The sequence below is a fragment of the Fundulus heteroclitus genome, unplaced genomic scaffold, assembly GCF_011125445.2.
Source record: "Fundulus heteroclitus isolate FHET01 unplaced genomic scaffold, MU-UCD_Fhet_4.1 scaffold_38, whole genome shotgun sequence".
NCBI classification, from domain to species: Eukaryota; Metazoa; Chordata; class Actinopteri; order Cyprinodontiformes; family Fundulidae; genus Fundulus; species Fundulus heteroclitus.
The window spans coordinates 2,602,220-2,625,674 of NW_023396792.1; the positions used below are offsets into that span (position 1 = coordinate 2,602,220).

Genomic DNA, 23,455 nt, shown 5'->3' on the forward strand with positions numbered 1-23,455 from the left:
AAAGCGAGTGAAACAAAGTCAAACGATTATCCTCTTTGCAACAAGTACATACACATGAGAGAGCTTAATAGTAGCATCAACAAATGCTTCAACACGTTTCCTGCCCTTACTTATTTTAGAAGCAACAAAACCAGAAAATGATGCGTCTCTAACAATGTTGGAGTTCACACGCTTAAACTGTCCTCTTCTCAAGATATAAAGTCACCATTTATAAATGAACAAGGATGAAATGTTTCCTCACTTATCAATGTCGTATTGTATCATTTAATTGTATAATTAGGCCTCAAGGGGAAACGAATATGGTTTTAAATGTGTGACTCATCCTTTTTTTCCAGAAATGTTCATTTGTAGCTACAGAAAGTAAATATAAACCAAAGACATTTGAAGGTCAGACCTTCTGTGCATCATGTGTGCCCTGGACTGAACAGAAGTCAAGCAAGATTCAGTTTCTCTCGGTTTCCGCTTCAAAAAGCAGGAATGCTTTTTTTCAGTTAACCGAAAGTTAACCGTCGTCTCATCTTTCTGATTGGCTTTTCAGGTCAGTCAGAGCTGAAACCTGAATTACCCACAATGCCGCAGAATTGAGCTGTGTCGTCTGAGGCTGAATTAGCCTAAAACTGAAAGATTAGCGAGCTCTCCATGCACAGTCGCTCCCTGCATTCTACCTCCCCCGTGGTTCTGTGACAACAGTGGGCATGCTTCTGTATAAAGGTTGTAATTCGATGGGAAACCAAACTTCTTCTATGTCCGTCATGCATTGCTGAGGAACTGTGTAGGAGGACTGTTTCTCTGCGAAGCTAAAGTAAATCCTGAGTGATCTCCACGCAGGCCTCACCGTGTTGGCGGCTCCTACCTGCTGGCCGTTCGTGCATCCTGCAGGCGGCTTTTCAGCGTGACGGCTGCAGGGCGGGCCCGCCAGTTCTGTTGGGATGCTCCGGGAGCGCCTCTTCCTCGTCGCGCACACCGAACCGGGGCTGAGCCTGCTGCTCTGTACATCAGATGCACGCTCGTGGGCCCTGGCGGACGCCTCCAGGGACGTGGACCTCTGTTGGAAACAGTAAGAGAATGGAATTTCAAGACAAATCAGATGCAGAGACGCACCTGCTCGAGCCATTAGCAGCTGAAAGGAAAAGGAGTGGGATGTGTGTTGTGCACAAATGGAGAAAACACAGCTGAGAACCTATTTGGGGAGGGGAAAAAAAACAACTCGGTCTTTACAAACACGCTGCATGAATTAGTGTTATTATACAGGCAATGAAAGGTTTGGTTACCACACCAATTATCAAATGCAAATTCAGCAGCAGGTTTAGCGCTGCTCTTTGATTAAGCCCGACCTGCAGAGCACTTATTACCACTCTGTCTTGCATTACAGTTTAACTAATGCACAGATTTTCTTTAAACCCCTGAGCTGTGTCTCAGATAATATGAGGAGGAAAGCTGGCAAATCCTATAGCACCATCTTTTTCTCTCTCTTTTTTTTTTTTTAGTACACCATCATGCATATTCAGGCCAGGCTTAACTGAGCACACGCTCCCAAGTATCATGTGATTAAAACACTTACCTGATCTACACCCCCTGGGAGCAGGATGCAGGATTCAGACTGTGCAGAGGGGGAAAAAAAAAAGACTCTAATCCTTCTCTTTGGAAGCTGGGGAGCAGGAATTCATCTTGGTGCAAACCGGGGCTAAAATCAAACTGGCAGCTCCCACTATTCCCACAGTGGCTCATTACTGATAGGTTAAGTACATAAATGAGTGAGCCCAAGTGGTTTTATATCATTTTCAGGTGCAGTGAGTCGAAAAACGTAAAAATAACATGCGTCTTTGTGCTCGTAACCGTCTATTTTAGCGAGGGAGGCGATTATGCAGCTGCCAAAACCTCTTTCATTAAGCGTGAGCTTGATGATGATGAGTGCACTCCTGGAATTTTAGGGTGCATTATTTTTAATTTCCTGCGCAGCTCTTTGTTTTCCCCGTCGTTTCTTCGCAAAAAACCAAGGGCAGCTTTATGTTTTGCCATCTGTTAATAGGCAAGCTGTCAACTTTCAGAAGTCATTTCCCTGGTTTTAAAATAAAGTGTGAGTTTCGATCATAAACTACTAATATTCGAAGCTGCCTCATGTTCCCCATTAAAACGTTTAACCGTATTCAACACATTTGCTTTCAGCCTTAATATTTTGTCAGCAACGCTTTCTTTATTGTGCTTCTGTTGCCTCTGTAGTTCCTGCAGTCGTCTGCACAGCCTCTGAGCCTCCGCGCATTTAGAGGAAATGAGCTTGACCGATCAGAGGTGGTTTTCGAGAGGTGCGTATAAACAGTTCTTTGTGGTTCACCACGTCATGATCTGAGACTAAGCCCAACTGGTTTCTTTTGAACTCGTAATGCTTAGACAGAACCACGTGTGAAACAGAAATGAGAAGACAGATGTGCACAAACGCAGAAAAGAAAAATCCCACCGCACAATTTACTTTGATACCTTTGCAAACTTGAAGGCAGTCGTAAATCTGTAGCTTTGCCTCCCCATAACGCTGTGAAGTCATTTCCATCCAGAACGAGGCAAATGTTATAAAAAATCATAAGATGTGTGTTGAATCTAATTAATTCAATAAAATTTTATTTGTCCCCTAGGGGGAATTTAAAGGCACGGTGACAAACAGCACAGCGCAGACAAACAGAAATCAATATGCATAGAAAATCACAGGAAAAGCAAAGAACAGACAACAGACAGGGACTGCCATATAGTCAGTATTTCAATTCTTTTTTTTTTAAAAAGCTGCAACTGGAATAAAATATATGCATGCAATATATGAGCACACACACAAAAGATGGGGGCGGGGGGCGGATGTGTCCTGCAACCTGGGCATCGAAGCCAATGTTTGGAGGGAAGCCACAGTGAGGCGGATGTGAGGGATCTTTAATAATTCTGTGTGCTAAGCTGCATGCTTACTGTTCACACAGAAATTATGATACTAACAATGATATTAATGCATCCATTCATCATCCATCCTTTGTCTTTATCTGTGTGCATGAAAACTCCATGCAGAAAGACCCCTGGTCCAACCCGGGGTTCAAACCCAGCACCTTCTTGCTGCAAAGCAACACTCCTACCTACCAACTGCGCCACTGTGCAGCCCCACAGTGTTAACCAGCTGTATGTACTTGGATTAGTTTTGTAGTTACATTAAATCCTTGCCTGTGTAGTATTGTATGGTCTCTCACCTTGCTGTCTCGATGCACTCTGAGCGTGAGAGCAGGTCTTGTCCTCTGCTGGTCCACAGCTAAACAAGCCTGAAGCTGCAGCTGCTGGACCGGACTCTGATCCCTTCTGTCTGCCTCCAGCTCCTCATCCAGAAGCTCTCTGCTCTCATCTTCTGACGTCTGTTCGCAGGTCTTCTCCCCTCTACGCCTCTCCTCCCATGTCTTCCCCGTCGTCGCATCTTTGTCCCTCGCGTTGTGGCTGGCCTCTCGCTGCAGAGCCGGGCTCGTGGACAACCTGCCCTTACACTTTTCGGGACCGCTGCGGTCAGCGCTGAGATGAGTCTGGCTGTCTGGGGGTATTTCTCTCTGAAGTTGGTGACAGGAGACATAAGTTACAGGCTGAGGATCTTGCGATGCGGATCCTTGGCTGCAGCTCAGCTGGATTGGTCCTGGGAGAGGAGATGTAGGAGGAGGGAACTGCAGGGAGCTCTCTGTGTCCCAAAACCTCTGGAGCTGCTGATTCTGGTGCAGCGAAGCGGAGAAGTGAGCAGGCTGAGTACAGCTGGAGTTAAACAGAGTGCTTTCCATCTGGCTTTTGTCCAGAGTGGCCATCTCCGGCTGAGGGGGAATGCCGTGCAGGCAACACATCTGAGGCTCGCAGCAGGCCTGGTAGCCACAGCCTGGCTCTCGGCCTCGGTGAAACATGGCGGGCGGAGCCAAACAGGCGACGGGCTGTGGCCTTAAAATGCTGGGACAGGGCAATCCTGGAGGATAGGAGCAATTTCCCCCCTCAACAGTTAGCTGACCTGAAAGAGCCACAAAAGAAACATCATTCAGGGCTTCTTCCATGGATGTACCAATGAACAAAATGCAGGTAGAAGTATTTCAAGTTATTTTTATGTTAAATTTTCCCTTTTTTCAAACGTTTCAAACGTTTTAACAAGCCTATATATAGTACAGTGCTTAATATAGTGCTTTTATAGTACACAGTTTACCGAAAGAGGAAATCTGCTTGGTCCAGTAACTTGCATCCCAGTTGAATTTGATCTTGACGGGACTCCAGGAGTCTGCCTGGAGGGACGCCTCCAGCAGCTGCTGCATCTGAAGGGAAATCTAGAGGACAAACATGTTTATTTAATTCAAAAACAGAACTCTAACTATGTTATTTTGAATCTTCACACGGTGATGCTTGATTTTAACGACTGTAGCTCAGCGAGCAAAGACTAAAACTTCAGTTTGACCGAACATTGAAACGTTACGTCGTTTTACATCCATGTAATGGCCAAGGAGAAGGCTGCTGATTGGACAGTATTTCAGCAGAGAGTCATTGACACCAAATAATTGGGGTTTACAGAGTGCTGTTTCCAAGCACATAAAGGGAAGGTTGAAGGGATGGGAAAAAAGTGTGGTAAAGAAAGGTCCTCAAGCAGCTCAGGTTGAACGCAGCTGTACTCTTTAAAGGGCCAACACACACACACAGATGTAACCAGGACATTTGGCTTTGACTGAAGCGTTCCTTTAGTTAAGGCGCTCCTGAAGCAGAGACAACGTCAGAGGTGTCTTATCTTGGATAATTAAAAGAAACATGTCTATTGCACAGAGATCCAGAATCAACCATGCAGACGAGCTATTAGAGCAACCTGAGCTTCCCTAACACCTCAGCAGAGCCGCTGGTAATTCATGCAAGATGGACCCCTACCGAGTCCTGAGTGCAAATGCTGTCTAGTACACAGACATACATTTAAGCAGGCTCAGATTTACGTGTACAAAAACAATTAAGAGACAAGAATTAATATAATTACAACAATTGAAATATATACCACTATTCCTGTGAATGTTCCTTCATGTGCAGGAATCTATATAATAAATTATTTTCACTTTTTGAAATTAATTGATAAATAGATTCACTTTCGAATATGTTTTGACATCAAGAATATAACTTTGCGCTAAAAAAGCAACATTTGAATTTGTTACCAGCTTGTATCACATTTCCTCCCTATATATTTAACTGCAGGTCCTAAAAGAGACCAATCTTTCATTATTGTGAGTAAATCTTATTTAAACGTTTCCTGATGTTCCATTGCTCGTTGTGGGCAAAACCTTCTACACAGCATGAGGTTTGTTTTCATAAGTGCCAGAATAATGTCTCCATCTTTCAGACCTGTTGCTCCAACTAACACCTGCTATCCGTAGCTTCTGGAGCCAAAGCACAACTCGACCTACTAATGCGACTTCAGCAGCTTTCTTTAGCGTACGACCCGACAGCTTCTTCATGAGACCAAAGGACACTGAACACTACAACCGTTCGCATAGGAGGACTGATCCTTGCAAGCATTGCTGTTTTACTCCATATAAAGATGACTCCTTTTTTTTCTTTGCTTAGACAACTATTGTTGTCTCCCTCATGTGTGTGTGTGTGTGTGTGTGTGTTACAGTAGGACACTGGACGTCTGCTGACTGTCTCACCAGAGCCCTGCTGAAGAGCACCGGGCCTCTGCAGTGATGGGTCGTGGCCCTGGTGATGAACTTCTGAATGTGGTCCAGCTGGCCACAGATCTCTATTGCCCCCTGCAGCTGGTCCTCCAGACGCTGCTGAAACTCCTCTGAAATCTTCTGCGGAAAAAAACAAAACAAAAACAAAAAGACGACATGCACAAAGTTACGAGTTCTTAGCGAAAGACGCGGCTCAGTGTAGCCTCTAATCAACAGATGCTTTTCCTAGTAAATCTAGCCGCTCGAGATACCGTTTTTTTGGGAACACGGCCCGATTATGATGGGCTCCTGCTGCCTCTGTTTTGAGGCTGATTAAATCAGGGCTGTTATGGATTCTCCGCATGAACACTCGTGGCTATTTGAACGATAAGACGGAAAGAAAGAGAAAGTAATTACCTCCAGTTGCTCTATTAATAGGTTGGCTCGTTTGTTAAGCTCGTTCATCATAATCATCTTTGCCATTTTAATCTGGTTCTCTGCCTTCCTGTGTGCAATCTTTACTCCATGCAGCCTGCACAGACAGAGGGGGGGAAATAAGGTTTTCATTACGTCTAAAATGCACACAAAAAAAAAAAAAAGCCACAGTTCGGTCAATAATGAATTGATTTTACCACCATTTTACAGGCCCTTTGATTGCCTTCTAATTAAGACTCTGTTTGTGTTGGAACTAACCTGTCTTCTATTTGCTTTGCACTGTTTTCCACCGAAGACCGCCTCTCTTCCACTTGCATCATCAGGTTTTCAAACAGCCACTGCTGATCCTGCAGGGCCTTGCCAATCTGCACCACCCTGAACACATGCACACGGGACACAGACAAGCGCTCAAAAATGTATTCCTCCGAAGGGGAAAGAAAGAAAGAAAAAAAAAGGCAGAATTTAACGTGTTTTCCCCGAGGATGGCACATTATGCAGGTGACCTTGGAGGGATAGCAAATGCACCCCAACGTCACCGAAAACAAACAGGTATGAATAGCTAATGAACGTCCGACCGGCCAAGGGTAGTGTATGCAGATGCATGAGATAAAAATGACAGGGCAGTTAAGGACCGCTTCAGCTTGGAGGAAGCGTTTAACCCACGGTTAGCACCCCCCCCCCTCTCTGCTGTGCCCTTGTGCTACGTGGCGGAGGACTGACCTGTGGTTTTTGTGGGAGGACAGGTGACAGCTGCTGCAGCACAAAAGGTCACATGACTCACAAAAAAGTTCCAAGGGCTCCTGTCGGTGAGCGTGGCACATGAGGAGGGAGCAAGGATACGACCCGGGGCCTGAAATACACACAGAGGGAGGGGAGAGGGACGGCGGAGCATCAGAAACAGTCAACAAGCACAACACAGCCAGAGACGAGGGAACGCAGCATGCTGCGTCTTCGCGAAAGCGGCTTAAAAGTTCATTAGCACGAGACAAACAGCCGTCGTACCAAAGCGCCGCTGCCTTGGAAATGACGTTAAAGCGCAAATGTGAATTCAAAGTTCCATCTGAACAGGTTTAAAGATCCCAAAAATGTCCTCTTTTTGTTTAGAAGCCGAGTAGGAGGCATATTTGTAATATGTGGCGTTAATTTGTAGCGTAAAGCCAGCAAAACTGGAAAAATACTGACAGTAATGCTTGCAACAGTGGGTGCTCGTAAGACAGAATGGGGAAAGGATAAACTGAACTTGACAGCATTGTTTGATAACTAGGATCAATTGAAATTTATTGACTGGGAATCTGTATGATTCGGCTGAATTTATTTTTTTCGACAAGTCCTTTGAGGCGACGTGTTGCGAATTGCCACTGTGCGAATAAAGTGAACTGAAACCGAAGTGAATTAAAGTCGCCTCGTGAATTAAGTCGTGTGAGGCATTTCCGCTCCCAGGAGTCCTGACGGCAGAAAACCCCTCAGAATAAAGACAGAAATGTCACCCTTTTAATAAACATGTCAAATCCACGCCGCCATACTTATGACAGTCCTGACTGACGTTTAACAAGAGCTGAATTATTGTGCTTTCTCCGAGACATCCCCTGAATCATATTTTTCCATTTACAGTATACAGATTTGAAACCATTTTAGGAATCAAGACGGTATAGCTGGTCTCTTTTAGATGCCCTGTTTGCTAAGACTGACAAAATCAGAACAATGTGGGTTGCAATCTGCGACTGAGACATAACAAGAGAAAATAAAAGCATCCCATTTTAAAAACCTTGCCTACCAAAGAGGAAAACGCAATGTGCAAATACAGAAATAAAACTAAATGTAGCTGTCAAAGGAATATCTGGCACCAGGAGCAACAGGATCCTGGTGCCAGCTATAGGTCTGTTTCAGTTTTGCAACCAGATGAGACTGAAACCAGGGACGGTTTACAGATTAAACATGAAAAAAACAAAACAACACAACTTAAATACCTTTTCTTGCTTTCAGTCACTCTGTCCTTTTTGCTGATGTAGATGATCTGAAGGGGAAATCCTTTCAAACCCCTGGTGCATTATTAGCTGCTAAACTCTCAGATGCAACCAAAGGATTATTCTTGCACCAAACCATAATACAAGCTAATATTATTCATCTCTGCCATCAAGCTGTGGTGCAGATAGATTTGCACGGTATCTTTACCCATTGTGGTTTATGCACAACTACACACTAATTCACTTTAGATTTCTCTCTTCATGCTGTTTTCCCCTTCAGGTCCAGGTTGCATGTAGTCAGTTAATAACAATCACATATATACAACAATTTTTTATTTATTTTATTACCTCTTTCTATCCTCAAATCCTCTCATGCCATCCTGAATTCCTGCTTTGACATTTCTAAGACAAACTTACATACTATATTGCTAAAAGGCACCTGCAGAAATCTCCCAGATTGGAAACCCTAACTTCCTGTTGTTGTTGTTGTTTTTGTGGGTTTTTTTTGCTGGCAGCTAATCCGTTCTTTAGCGAGGAGCCTGAAATTATTCACTCCATTGGCAGACTTACATTTAAAGTAATCTTTCATTTTGACCTTTGTGTTTCTTTAAAAAACACGTCCATCTGCATCAACCGCCTCTGAGGTACCATTTTTGAAATGAGGTCGCAGGCCACAACAAATCCTTCCTGAAAACCAGTGTAAATGCAATACACTGATTTCAATCTGTGCCTTTATTAGTTAGGTAAAAAAGGAACATAAAACAGTCTGGCCCTATTTGAAAACATAACCCACTCCCCCACCCCCCGCCTAGCATAATAGCGGGTTCTTCCAGCCTCTGCTGCAACAACTCTGCCATCAAGAGTTTGAAATAATTGGTAATGAATCTTTAACATGACTGTGAGGGAATCCACGTCTTTGCAGAATAGTTTTAATTTAGTCAGATTGGAGGTTTCTGAGCATGCACAGCTTGTTTAGGATTAGGACACTTCCTCTCTAAAACACTTCTTTTTTAAGCTTTCTGAGGTGGACTTGTTGGTGTGCTTTGAATCTTTTTTCCAGCTGCGTAACCCAAGCGGTCATGATCTTTAGTCAGGTGCTGATGGTCAGGATTGTTTTTTTTTTTTTACCAGAGAGCAGACTTCAAAGTTGCTGCAATATGTTGAGATTTTAAAAAATATCCAAAAATTTAAAAAAAAGAGTTATTAGATGAGACTATATTGTTTATTTTTGAGATGGTCTTATGTTGCGTTGTAATTATGCTTTTATGTATTCCAGTTGGTTATTTTTCCCGTATTTAGCTCTGGCTGTTTGTCAAAAGTGAGCCTATGAGACATTTGGGATGAAGCTGTGATTCAGCAATGCCTTTTTATAATGACTTTATGAAACAAAAAAACATATTGAGATAAATATTGTATATCAGCATTCGGTCAAAAAATATTGAGATATTATTTTTGATCCATATCGCCATCGGGTAAGTCGTCCAGGGCAGTCCTGGGAACGTTCACCACTGTTCCAGGTTTTCTTGCTTGAGGATAACGGGTCTCACTTTTGCTGGCTTTCCAGAACCTTTAGAAATTGCTTTTGGACTCCTTCAGGGTCGATAGATGTCAGTGACGGTTTCTCATCTGTTCTTGAGTTTATTCACCCGCAGTAAAATGTGTTTTGAGATCTGTTTTCTATCAAACATGTTCTATTTAGATGATTTTTTCCCCCCACAAGTTAGACACTAATCAGGGCTGAGCGTGACTGGTTAGACTGAAACAAAAAACGTGGTTAATAATTAGTTATTTTTTCATTTTTAACAGATTTCATGATTTCTTCAATTAACAAAAACACCATTTCAAAATCAAAAAGGAGAATGATAATAAAGCACTTGAGGGATATATCAGACAAACCAATAAGGTTAAATAAAAAGATCAGATACCTCTGGTGACGGGCCTGCAGTCATAGACTGAGCCTATTTGCTTTGGGCCAGACGGACAGCTGGATTCCATCATGTGTTGTACTTTGATCATTTTAAACAAAACATCTGTCTGTTTATGACAAACTATGTTCATAAAACCCAAGATTTATTTAAATTTTGAGATGAACAATATAAAAAACTGATACACAGGCCCACAGCTGGACCCTCATGTTGGACATGAAGGTAATATCGTCGAGCTAAAACTGCTTATTATGTTAAGGCTGGCCCGTATCTGCACTATGATACAGAATGGATAATACACGTGTGGTAAATAGGTTGAAGCTAAAGGAAGTTGAGGTTTGACTGGGACTTGTGTTGAGCGACAAAGGAGGTAAATAAACAGTGTGTCAGTGCAGGGCCTTTGAAGTTCCAGCAAACACGAAATGTGCCAAAATACATCTAAAACACGTGGAAATGGGCCAGTGAAGAAACATTTGGTCCATAGAACCTGTCTAACAATAACTCAAAGGCAAAAAAAAAAAAAACAAAGTCCTACTGCTCCCTGCTGGCCAGCTCACCTCATCCATCCAACATCACCCCCCCCCCCCCCCCCTCCTCCTCCTCCTCTGAGCCTGCAGATTATCACAGATCTCTGTGGCAAAGAGCTGAGCATCACCTCGGGTGCATCAGCCTGATCTGACTGACCACATCCTGTCTGTCAACACATTCACACGGTTTCCTCACGAATACACAAACTGAACAGCAGCGCTCCCCTCGTCGCGATTAAGCAGCCGAGGACGAGCGCGTTATGATTAGATATCGACCTGCAAATGAAGCTGGCACCAAAGCGGCACGCCGGGGGCACACTCGAGGGGCTTTAAATAGCGAGACACTAAAATTAGCAGGATGAAATCATCCCGGTCCTCCAGAATCTGGGCCGCGCGTTAAAGATAGGTACAACAAAGCGCACGGCTCTCCAGGAACGATCTGCAACCGTCGGCGTCGTCATACATTATTCAGTGAAAAAGGTTCCTGCTGTAACCGTTAGTACACCAAACGGAGCACAACAACAACAACAACACGCAGAGTGGCACAGCGGGCAAGTATCCACCTTGTCCAGTAGGAGGCAGTGAGCCGGAGCTTCTCTGGTGCAGGTCAGGACACTGGGCGGCACTGGGCCTCTGCTGCTGCTGCTGCTGCTGCTGCTGCTGCTGGAACGAATCTGCATACTGGGAGGAGACTCTCTGGTGCTGGTGCACGTCGGTGCACTGGTAGCACAGCCACTTGTTGCACAGCGTACACAGACTTTGTGCAAGTGTCGGCTCTGTGCACTCTGAGCAGATCTGAAAGAAAGAGAAGAGAGAAGAAAAAAACCCTAATGAGATTAAAATAAACACATACACAAGCGCAAGTCTGGGTGATAAGAATATACGGCTGCTGGTGTCAGAAAATACATCTGCGTTGCTGCCTTGCTTTGAGCTGAATTAACCTTTACCGAGTCGACGTTCTTGAGCGTGGGTTAAGAAAAAAAAATAAACCCGTGCAAGAACATTGGCATGCCACTGATTTAGTTTTCAACCTGCGGCCCTTTAAGATGACATTTCTACGTCTTAGACACTAAAGCGAGGAATGGATTTCAAGCCTCTCGCTGTCAGAGTAGTCAAACCTTATTCTAGTCTCTCGGGTTTCTATCAATTTTTATTTCAGATATTAAATTTCCCCGCGCAAACATTCAAAAACTGCAGCACAGGGGCTGAAAACCTCAACTTGGACCACATCTTATCTTCACCAAACTGATAACAAGGGGCTTTCCTAACATCTGACAAGACTTCTGAGGTGAGAAAAGAGCAAAGCAAATCCTCTCAATGCATCAACTTAACACAGAACCCCCCCCACCCCACCCCCCCTCCCTTCAGTGCGAATAGAGAAACTGCTGCACAAACTGAAACAATGTTCTGCTGCGTCAGAAAAAGAGCTAAAAGTTCGATATTTAAAGGAAACAATGCCGGAGAGACGTCTCTTACCTTCTCCATTTTCGTGCCTGGAGCAGAGGATGTTTTGCCTGCTCAGCTGGAGGGAGCAGAGAGGAGAGAGAGAGAGAGAGAGAGAGAGGGAGGGAGGGAGAGAGAGAGAGAGCAGCCCCTGAAGCCACGGCAGCAGAAACACGGAGGCTTCTACCTGAGGCAGGAAGCAGCACAAACCGAGATGTGGCCCCCAGAGGAGACAGCTACATGACAACCTCGCGGCGCTCTCTCCTCCCACGGTTCATCCAAGTGTAGGACTCCGCTCTGCAAGAGGAGCAGACGAGTGTCACGTTCAGATTCATCCCTCTGCTCTCTGCTGATGCCGACGCCAAAAAAAAGACAAGGGAAAAACCTCATCTTCTTCTTTTTCTTTTTTTTCTTTTTAAATAAGCCTGTGCATAATAATTGGGAATTAGGGAGATAACATAATTATTTTTTTTGTAGGACATAATATCCCTGGAAGCCATTTCCAAAATGGAGGAAGGAGAAAGACCAAGTGACCTACAATGAGAAAGGAGGGTGAATCGGTCTCACGCTAGCAGGTTGTTTTAGACCTGAGCCCTGACGTTAGCCCACAGCCGTGCCGGGTTGGAGTGGATGAGCCGGGGCCTTGTCCCCCTTTTCGTCGGGGGGTGGGCAGGGGGACGTTTCCCAGAGGAACTTCACTCCAGTGCAGAACTCTGAAACCGGGTCAGGCTTGGATAAGCTCCAGATGGGGCTACTCTCCTCCAGCTCCCTCTAACATTGGGAAATCAATTAAGACGTAACACCGCCTTGCAGATTAAATAAACAGAACACGCCGTAAGACGGGTGGGGGGAAAAAGGCTTCGTGTTGACTCAGAGTGAAATGCAGACTCAGAACAGGGATATTTATAAAACTCTGCGAAGAAAACGGCTCACGCTGATGTGACGGTTGAAAAAAGGGAAGCAGGCAATGGGGGGTGAGAACAATTAAAACTTAACGGCCAACATCAAATTTAGCCCACATGAGCTCTAAGACTTGGGTCTGCCTGCCAACAGCCCTCCACGGCCTGACCTACAAATCCGACAACTCTCTCATCCTCGGATGCTTCAGCGGGGAGCTCGGAGAAATCCCATTCCCCATTGTGCGCCAAAAGACCCAATTTTAAGCACAATTAATCGGCTGCCGCTCACCCTGCTCCACCCCGTGGCATGTTTAACCCGTGCCCGCTCCTCCCCTGCACCTTCACAGCATTTATCTTTCACACCGAAACCTGCCGCCCGCTTCGTGATCCGCAGAGCAGGCACCAAGATATGCACACACCCTCCCAAGAGAGGCCACAATAATAGAAACCTGAGCAGTGATCTGTCCCTCGCAAGCTACTTCTTGGTGACATCTATTAACACCGAGGTGATGAGCTCACACAGAGCCTAGGATTACCTTCAGGGCAGTTTTAATACTTATTTTTTTTATTTTGACCAACTTGCTTTGTGTTGGATAAAGAAATTTACAGGAAGTGATGAAACATGGATTTCCTACAAAAAGTTGAAAAAAAAGTCCCTGGAATTGGGTTAGGTTAGAAAACAAATGGATCGGACGAGAAGTGCGTTTAGAAATAGTATCGCCTTTAATCGTTGCCAGACTGGAAGAATAACTTTAGGTTATAAAACAGCATTATGTTGAGTTAAATCATATAAAGTATTTGAATGTGGTTTGCTTTTTTAAGAATTTGGACGAACTCTTTTGACTGACACTTTTGTTATAGCTGAATGTGCATATTTTGCTACAGGCAAGAACCTGTTTAAGGAGGCATTTGGCTACAAAATAAGCAACGAAAGAAGAAAATTTTTAAAGCTGGCAACAACCAGATGTTAGATCTAAGAGAGATTCCCCGGTGAATCAGCCAGAAATCAGAATCGGACATTTTTTTCCTTTCACAGATCTGATCAGCAGGTCAGAATAATGTGAAATCTGATTTATTTTCCTATTAAATGCAGTACGACAGAATTCCTGACAGTATTTATTACGGTAAACTCATCAATAAACAATATGTAGCTACTTTGAGACACCTTTTTTTAGTTTACTAAAAACTCTTTTTGGGGCATTAGAGAAATCCTTCACAGTTCTTGGACAAAAAAAAAAACACTAATAAAAAAATTGGTCAAAATCAGAACTAGCTGGTCTGGCTTAAAAAGAAAACGGGAAATGGGTATTAGTAGGGAATGCCTGAAGCCGATGTGGTTTGTTATTTTTGTATTTTTTAACACTGTGGTGAACAGAACATCTAAAGTAGCCCGTTTCCATCTAGATCCCTTCCAAATAGCTACAACAACATTACGGCGATAACGCCCCCAAAACTTCAAAACACCAATGCTTTTCTGACTTGGACGAGTCTCATTCTCACACACGTCTTGCATCAGCGTCTATTAACGGTTTCTCTTACATGAATGACGTTATGTTGCTGATTAAACAGTTCAGAAAAGGTTTTTGAAATAGTCCATGGTAAATCAAGTCCCAGTTGACTGATTAGGCCCCCAAACATGCAGTGGACATTACAAGAGAACTGATTTATCCACAAGAACATAAAGTAGTTTGACGTATCTTGTCAACGGCTGCAGGACAAGAGCCCTGGGTGATTTTTGACTTTACCAAGTACCGATTCAAAAAGCCATTGTTGCGGTTAAAAGGTTGGTCTAATGAGCTTTCCATAAGGTTTAGATTCATTTTAATGAGATTGTAGGAGCCATACTTTGTTTTGCTGTATATCTTGTGCTCTTCTGACAATAATATCCTCTCTATGGGTGTATGGGCACCCGCATGTGACGTCACTGGTATCTGTGGGTGGCACCGTGGGTGTGGTGTCATCTGTATTAGTTTGTTTGCTCACCTGAGTTCAACAGCGACCTGGATTACGGCGGCTGGGTGAGCTTGGGGAGAAACTTTCTGTTAACCGTCATCAACGCACGGTTTGATGTATCCATGCACGGCTCATAAATGTAAGTAAAAGTTTTGTGTTATGATCGTGAGATGGAAAAATAAAACGACATCAACGTGTGTAATGGTTCAGCGTGACGCGTCGTCAGTAGCCATTACCCCTTGTCTCAGCCGGCCGCGGCGTTTGGATAAGTTTTTAAATTGATACGCCGCAATATTTTGTTAACAGAAACTTTGTTGAAGCGCAGATTTAAGCGTATTGTCATTACAACGCTGGGCGTTTTTTGGTTGCTTTCATAAAGTTGTAAATGATAGACGTGAGCGCACGCTGGGTTAGACGCCCATTCATTCACAAACCTGTTGCTGCTGCTCGTTCTGTTATCACACTTTCCTACAGTGAAAAGATAGACTGCATCATTTTGGATTGGATCTGTTGTGTTCTGCGTGATTATATTCCCTGCTAGGTTCAGCGGTACATTCACATAAGGTGATGTACTGGTTTTGTTTGTTTGGCACTTTTTGTAGTGGTTTGTTTCGTGTGTCAAGCGGGTTAAGCATTGCGCTTGGGAGTGCCGCCGTAGTTCTGGTTCTAAGACGGTCAGTCTGGTTCAAGACTATCGGTAAATAGGCACATAAATACCCACCGCTAGTATACACAGAAGACTAGGGTTGAGTTTAGTTAAGCCCCGCTGGATAGTTAGAGGGAATGATTGACAACGCGTTGCACCTTGTTTACGTAGAACCTAAGCCATAAATTAAGCCGCTGTGTGAGTGTTATAAGCAGAAATCTTTGTGGTTTGTGATTTTTGGATTGTTTTGGCGAATAAAAAAATGGAGTCTATGGATACCAGATCAAATGTTGGAAATGAAACGAGAGAGAAAAGACAAATAAAACTTACACCCAAGGCTTTTGAACTTAAAGTGGAGAAGCTTCAAGAAGAACGGCAAAGAAAAGTAAGAGATATCAAAGGTGTAATAAAAGAAATTAAAGACCTAATGAAAAGTGCTGACAGCGTAGAAAAAGTAAAGTCATATCTTGAAAAAATTTCAAGTATGTTTGAAGAGGCAATACATATGCATGCTGTTCTGATTGCCATGCTCCCTCCTGAAGAACAAGAAAAACAAAATGCTTGGTTTTACAGTATTGAAGAACATAAAACCGCTTTTGTGGAAAAAACTAATAAATGGCTATTTGATGTGCAAGAGGGCGCTGTCGTAGCATGTTTGGGGCCTGCTGTTTCCAAAGATAACATTGATAATGCAGTTGAAGATGACATCAGGCCATGTGACAGTGTTTCTAACGTGTCCGAAAAATCGAAGAAACGCAGCACGGTGGTGAGTAAAACGTTGTCCTCTGCATCATCAGCCAGGCTGAGAGCTGAGGCTGAAGCAGCTGCTCTTATGGCTCGTCAGAAACTGCTGAAGGAGAAGCATGCTCTGGAGGAACAGCAGGAACAGCTGAGGAGAAAAATGGAGGAACAGCAGGAACAGCTGAGGAGAAAAATGGAGGAACAGCAGGAGCTGTTAAGAAGAAAGAAGGAGGAGCTGGATTTAGACATGGATCTGGCAGCTTCTATGGCTAAAGTGAGTGTGTTAAAGGCTTTAGAGGGATCTCATGTGTCTCACATGTCTGCCAAATCAGATGGCATGAATGCCTATTTAAAAGAAAGTAAAAGAACACAGCTAAATGTTGATGCTGCAGCATTTGTATCTAAGTTCACCACACAGTCATCGGCTTTGGAGGCTGTAGATGGTGTTTTGCCTTTAGGTTATGATGCTGTGAGGCCAAAGACACACAAAATGGAGATGCCCACTTTGCCTATGCTGCCTGCTAATATGACTGGTCTCCCTACTCTGACCACTGTTGTGACTGCAGTGCCCAATAGGTCCACTGCTGATCGTATGCCGGCTGTTCTGACTGGGGTTGGTGAGCCAACTCTCTCCACCCTGCCTGTTGCTGCTGGCCTGCCTGCTGCTGTGACCGGAGCTGATCCGCATGTAATACCTGGAGGTGCTTTACATCCATCAGAAACTCACCCCCAGTTTGACCCAACTTTACCTGTAAGACAGAATAACCCTGATCAGCATTTCCTCACTGTTTTAGAGAAGCAAAATCAAATAACATCGTTATTGGTTGAACAACAGTCACTTTTCCTTTTACCTAAGCAAGACCTGCAGATATTTGATGGAGACCCACTGCAGTACCAGACCTTTATACAGGGATTCGAGCACAACATTGAAGGAAGAACACAAAGTCATAAGGACTGTCTGTATTACCTCGAACAATATACTAGAGGTCAGCCCAGAGATTTAGTTCGCAGCTGTCAACATCTGCCACCTTCAAATGGATACATTAAGGCAAAGTCACTACTTCTTGAGCATTTTGGTGACCCATTCAAAATAGCTTCTGCTTATATGGACAAGGTGCTTTTATGGCCAATGGTTAAAGCTGAAGACATCAAAGCTTTACAGGCTTACAGTCTATTGCTGCGTGAATGTTATAACGCTATGGGAACTACTGCAAGTGACTTGAATGTGCCTACAAATATGCAAACCATAATGAAGAAGTTGCCTTATAAGCTGCGGGATCGGTGGCGAAGTGTGGCCTGTGATATTCAGGAGAAATTCCATCGTAGAGCCACATTTCCTGACATTGTCGAGTTTTTGGAAAAGCAAGTCAAGATTGCAAGTGACCCTTTATTTGGAAACATACAAGATGCACCTGTTACAGGAAAAAGAGATGCAAAAATTGTCAAGTCTCAGACTAGCTCAAGAGCCAGAGGCAGCAGTTTTGCCACTAATGTAGCACCTGCCAAGAAGAAAGTGGAGCCTGGAAACAAAAAAGGTAGCTCACATAAGGTGTGTCCGTTTTGTGGAGCTGGACATGATTTGGATGTTTGCCTTCTCTTGGATAAAAGGACTCAAGATGAGAAGATGTCTTTTTTGAAGGAAAACAAGATGTGCTTTGGATGTCTGTGCATTGGGCACATGAGTAAATATTGCAGAAAACGTTTATTGTGTAGAGTATGCAACCTTAAGCACCCCACATTGCTGCATGTCCACTCCAAAGCAAAACAAATGAGCGCAATACAGGCTAATAATGACTTGGAAGTGGCTAGAGAAGGTGCTCTGATGTCTGTGCAGTCTAGTGGCTTGACTGGGGCCGGTAGACCGGACTGTACGCTCTCTATCCTACCTGTACAGGTGAAGTCCAAAAGGGGAAACGAGACTGTGGTCACATATGCATTCTTGGATCCGGGGAGTACTGCCTCATTTTGTACAGAACGACTTATGAACCGGCTGAATCTGACAGGACGGAAGCTGGGAATACTCCTCAGGACTATGGGTCAAGAAAAGGTTGTGGACAGCTACATGTTGTCTGGTTTAGAAGTTGCTGGGCTGAATTCAGACAACTTTTGTAGTTTGCCGGAGATGTTTACACAGAGAAGCATGCCTGTACATCAAGGGAACATACCACACTCAAAAGATCTCATAAGATGGCCACACCTTAGTGATATAAAAATCCCAGAGATCAATGCGGATGTGGACCTTCTGATTGGGACCAATGTACCTCAAGTTCTAGAGCCATGGGAGGTGGTTCGTTCAGTGAATGGAGGTCCTTATGCAATCAGGACCATCTTGGGTTGGACAGTGAATGGCCCGCTCAGAGGAGACTACCAGATCAGTGACCAGTATGTGCTTCCTGACATTAGAGTGAATCGGATCTCTGTGGCCAGGCTTGATGAGCTTTGGGAGAAGCAGCTGAAGGTTGATTTCCCTGAGACCCTGCATGAAGAACAATCTGGGCTATCAAGGGAGGATCAGCGCTTCATGAAGTCTGTTTTAGAGTCGGCCAAGCTCATTGATGGTCATTACAGTATTGGTCTGCCAGTAAAGCAAAGACATTTTAAAATGCCAAACAATAGGACAGTTGCAATACAGCGTGCATTGAGTCTCAAAAGACGTTTGAATAAAGATCCGTCTTTTTGTACAAACTACACCACATTCATGTCTGAAATGCTGGCTAATGGCTATGCAGAGAGAGTTCCAACTGAGCAGCTGGCCCGTTGTGATGGGAGGGTGTGGTATATACCGCACCATGGGGTATATCACCCAAAAAAGAAGAAGCTGCGGGTAGTTTTTGACTGTGGTGCCACATTTCAGGGGACATCACTGAACTCACAACTTCTGCAAGGACCAGACCTCACAAGTTTGCTTGTAGGAGTCCTCACAAGATTCCGTAAAGAACCTGTGGTGCTCATGGCAGATGTTGAGGCCATGTTTCATCAGGTCAGAGTGCCAGCTGAGGACTGTGATTTGTTGAGGTTCTTGTGGTGGCCAGGAGGAGATTGTAGTCAGGAGCTGGTGGAGTTCAGAATGGTGGCACATCTATTTGGCGCTACTTCCTCCCCTAGTTGTGCCTGTTTCGCTCTGAGGAAGTGTGCTGAGGACAATCGTGAGCATTTCAGTCCTTTGGCTATTAACACAGTCTTACACCATTTTTATGTTGATGACTGTTTAGTGTCTGTTTGCTCTGAAGAGGAAGCTGTGTCTTTGTGTGGAGAGCTCATCATGTTGTGTGCTAAAGGTGGGTTTAAACTCACAAAATGGATCAGTAACCGACGCACAGTCCTTGCTACTATCCCTCAGGAGGAGCGAGCCAAAGAAGTGAAAGATCTGGATCTGGACAGTGATGCCTTGCCTGTTGAGCGTGCCCTTGGTGTGCAGTGGTGTGTACAGTCTGACTCATTCAAGTTTAAAATCATCCTCAAAAACCGACCAATCACAAGAAGAGGAATATTGTCTGTGATCAGCTCGGTCTATGACCCACTTGGTTTTCTGGCACCCGTTGTTTTGTCTGCCAAGATATTCCTCCAAGGCCTTTGTCGGAAGCGTCTGGGATGGGATGACCCTTTGCTTTGCTCTGTTACCAGAGAATGGATGTCCTGGCTGGAGGACCTTCATCACCTTGAGAATTTCAAAGTCAGTAGGTGCTTAAAACCTGTTGACTTTGGTGACCTTGTTTCTGCTCGGCTCCACCACTTTGCAGATGCAAGTGAGGAGGGATTTGGAACTGTGACTTACCTACTACTCCAAGACAACAAAGGACATCTTCACAGTTCATTTGTGATGGGGAAGGCACGTGTCGCTCCTTTAAAACCTATCACCATTCCCCGTATGGAGCTTACTGCTGCAGTCGTGGCTAGTAGGATGGACAAGTTGTGGAGACAGGAATTGCAAATGGACCTTCAGGAGTCAGTTTTTTGGACAGACAGCACATCTGTTTTGAAATACATAAAAAATGAAACATCAAGATTCAAGATATTTGTTGCAAACAGAGTGTCTGAAATACTAAAGCTGTCTGACATCTCTCAGTGGAGATACGTGAATACATCTAACAACCCTGCGGATCTTGCCTCCAGAGGTGTTAAAGTTCAGTCCTTTCTGAAGACTGGTGTGTGGCTCTGCGGTCCTGATTTTCTATGCGAGCCTGAAATCAGGTGGCCCGAAAACCCTGAGATCTTGGAAAGTTCTCTTGTTGGAGACCCAGAGGTTCGGACTGAGTTTGTAAATACTGTTCAAGTTGAGCAGGTCAGTCCAATGGAGAAGCTCATTGGTTACTTTTCCTCCTGGCTTCGTCTCAAAAGGGCTGTGAGTTGGTTTCTCAAGTTTAAGACCGTGCTGGTGTCTCTGGTACAACATCGAAAGCTGCTGAGAGAAACTTTTCTTCAATCTGACCTGAATGCCGAGCAGCTGGAGAAAGAAGTACAGGCTCAGATGAAAAATGTTAAAGCTCAATTGCCAAAATGTTTTCTGTCCATGGAAGACATGGTTGTGGCCGAATCAGCTATAATTCGTTTTTGCCAAAGAACAAGGTTTCCAGAGGAACTGGCCAACTTGGAGAAAGGGCAGGGTGTGAGAAGGACGAGTCACCTTTTCAAGCTAAGTCCGTTCCTGGATGGTGGTCTTATTAGGGTCGGGGGGCGGCTTAGTAGAGCTTCTATGCCAGTTGAAGCTAAGCATCCAGTTATACTGGCAAAAGATCTGTACATCTCTAATTTGATTCTCCATCATGTACATGAAGTAACAGGACATGGTGGACGAAACTACATGCTGTCTCATCTGCGTCAGAAGTATTGGATTCCTGGCGCCTGTGTTGCCATAAGAAGAATTCTGGCCAAGTGTGTCATCTGCCGTCGTTTGTCTGCTGCTCCTGGACATCAAAAAATGGCCGATCTTCCTCATAACAGAATTACTCCTGATGAGCCTCCTTTTAGTAGAGTTGGTTTGGACTGCTTTGGACCATTTGAGGTCAAGCGTGGAAGAGCTGTGGTCAAGAGGTATGGGCTCATTTTTACCTGCCTGGCGATACGAGCCATACACCTTGAAGTGTTATCATCTTTGGACACAGACTCATTTATTAATGGTCTCAGAAGATTTATTGCATGTCGTGGTCAAGTCCTGGAAATCCGTTCAGATAACGGTACTAACTTTGTGGGCGCTGAACGAGAATTAAGGAAGGCCATTGAAAAGCTGAACCACAAACTCATAAATGACGTGCTGCTACAAAAAAATGTGAAATGGGTTTTCAACCCTCCAGCAGCATCACACCATGGAGGTGCTTGGGAAAGGTTGATCCGTTCAGTTCGTAAGGTGCTCAACTCTATTTTAAAGACTCAGACCTTGGACGAAGAAGGCTTGGTGACTGTGTTTTGTGAGGCTGAATCTATTGTTAACAGCCGTCCAATAACAAAAGCATCAACAGATCTTCAAGATCTGGAAGCATTAACACCTAACCATCTACTTCTTCTCAAGACACAGCCGTTGTTGCCACCTGGAGTGTTTGAGAAGGAGGATCTGTACGCTCGTCGTCGGTGGAAACAAGTGCAGTATATGGCGGATCTGTTCTGGAAGCGCTGGGTGAAGGAGTATCTTCCTGAGCTTCAGGAGCGCCAGAAATGGAATACTGCACGGAGAAACTTCGTTCCTGGAGATCTAGTGGTGCTAGTGGATGATATGGCACCGCGCAATACTTGGACTACAGGAAGAATTGTGGACACTGTTCCAGACAAAAATGGACTAGTTCGGAGTGTACGGATTAAAACTAAAACAAGTTGTTTGGACAGGCCAATAACCAAAGTCTGTCTTCTGCAGGAAGCAGAAGAGCAGTGAAGACCTGTGGATTATTTGGGCATGAACTTTGAGCTTTTGAATGGACTGGTCTGACTTTATTAGACTGCTTGGATCTAAGACTATAAATTGGACTTTGATGAACTTGTGTGTTCACTTTGAATGTGCATTGGTGTCTCCTACAAGGTGATGGTGGTGGTGAATTATTATCATGAAATAATTTGGGGCCGGAAATGTAGGAGCCATACTTTGTTTTGCTGTATATCTTGTGCTCTTCTGACAATAATATCCTCTCTATGGGTGTATGGGCACCCGCATGTGACGTCACTGGTATCTGTGGGTGGCACCGTGGGTGTGGTGTCATCTGTATTAGTTTGTTTGCTCACCTGAGTTCAACAGCGACCTGGATTACGGCGGCTGGGTGAGCTTGGGGAGAAACTTTCTGTTAACCGTCATCAACGCACGGTTTGATGTATCCATGCACGGCTCATAAATGTAAGTAAAAGTTTTGTGTTATGATCGTGAGATGGAAAAATAAAACGACATCAACGTGTGTAATGGTTCAGCGTGACGCGTCGTCAGTAGCCATTACCCCTTGTCTCAGCCGGCCGCGGCGTTTGGATAAGTTTTTAAATTGATACGCCGCAATAGAGATGCTGGAGGTAGTTCAGTTTTCTCAAGCTCCCCCTGGCCCCACCTGTTGCTGCCAGCTGTCAGTGAGCCGTGTATAAACTAGTGCTCTATGCTCACTTTACAGTCTCCAAAAAACACTGATAGAAATTTACATACTAATCCTTTTGTTTATGGTTTATAAAAATGACAAGAAATAGCACCGCTCCACTGGGTTTTTGCGAACATCCATGAGATAAAAAATACAATATTCTTTTGAATCCAAACTGTTCCAACAGTTGAGGTTCCTCAGAAATTACGTCCGCATCCGGTTTCCTTTTAAACACAGAAAAAAATCGCATCCAAGCGTGACGGAACGACTTCGCGCTGCTTAAGGAGAGTTTGTGCTTCCTAAACGACATCCGCGACACAAGAAAACATTTCGTGCCACGCATCCAGTTTGGCCTGCATGTTCCATACTCAGACAAGAACGAATGGAAAAAAAAAAATCTGCTTTAGGGACGAATAAAGCGCTGTAGTTCTCAGACGTGCTATTCACTCTCTGCACAGCTTAGGGAATTTGGGGTTTCCAGTCATGTTCCCTCTGCCATAACACACGTTTGGCAACCTGTTCCGTCTCCTCACGCATGTGTCACCCTGACGGCACTTTATTAGCGCGCCTTCGATTAAAAACAAGAAACCCTGACAGGCGTGCAGAGAGAGAGAGGGGGGGAGAGAGGGAGAGTGCGTCTACGCCCGCATCCTCAGCCTGCTGCCTGCCTCTGCATCAGCAGCCTCACCTCCAGCGCATCACTGAGCGTGG

General features: G+C 44.4%; 1 protein-coding gene across 3 annotated transcripts in view; it reads right to left on the reverse strand.

Moving 5' to 3' along the window:
• The window catches only part of trim66 (tripartite motif containing 66), a 32,584-nt gene that overhangs the window by 8,644 nt on the left and 485 nt on the right, over positions 1–23,455 (reverse strand). Inside the window, exons 2-11 of one of the 3 annotated variants that reach the window (XM_021321775.2) lie at positions 12,174–12,260; positions 11,997–12,042; positions 11,084–11,315; positions 6,825–6,954; positions 6,363–6,479; positions 6,087–6,201; positions 5,664–5,810; positions 4,193–4,310; positions 3,219–4,003; positions 854–1,045 (exon numbers count right to left, since the gene is read on the reverse strand). In XM_021321775.2, coding sequence (XP_021177450.2) covers positions 854–1,045; positions 3,219–4,003; positions 4,193–4,310; positions 5,664–5,810; positions 6,087–6,201; positions 6,363–6,479; positions 6,825–6,954; positions 11,084–11,315; positions 11,997–12,005 — 1,845 coding nt within the window. In that variant the 5' untranslated portion in view covers positions 12,006–12,042; positions 12,174–12,260. Of the gene's footprint in view, positions 1–853; positions 1,046–3,218; positions 4,004–4,192; positions 4,311–5,663; positions 5,811–6,086; positions 6,202–6,362; positions 6,480–6,824; positions 6,955–11,083; positions 11,316–11,996; positions 12,261–23,455 lie in introns of all 3 variants that reach the window. The other 2 variants (XM_036130765.1, XM_021321776.2) reach the window with 2 other exon arrangements.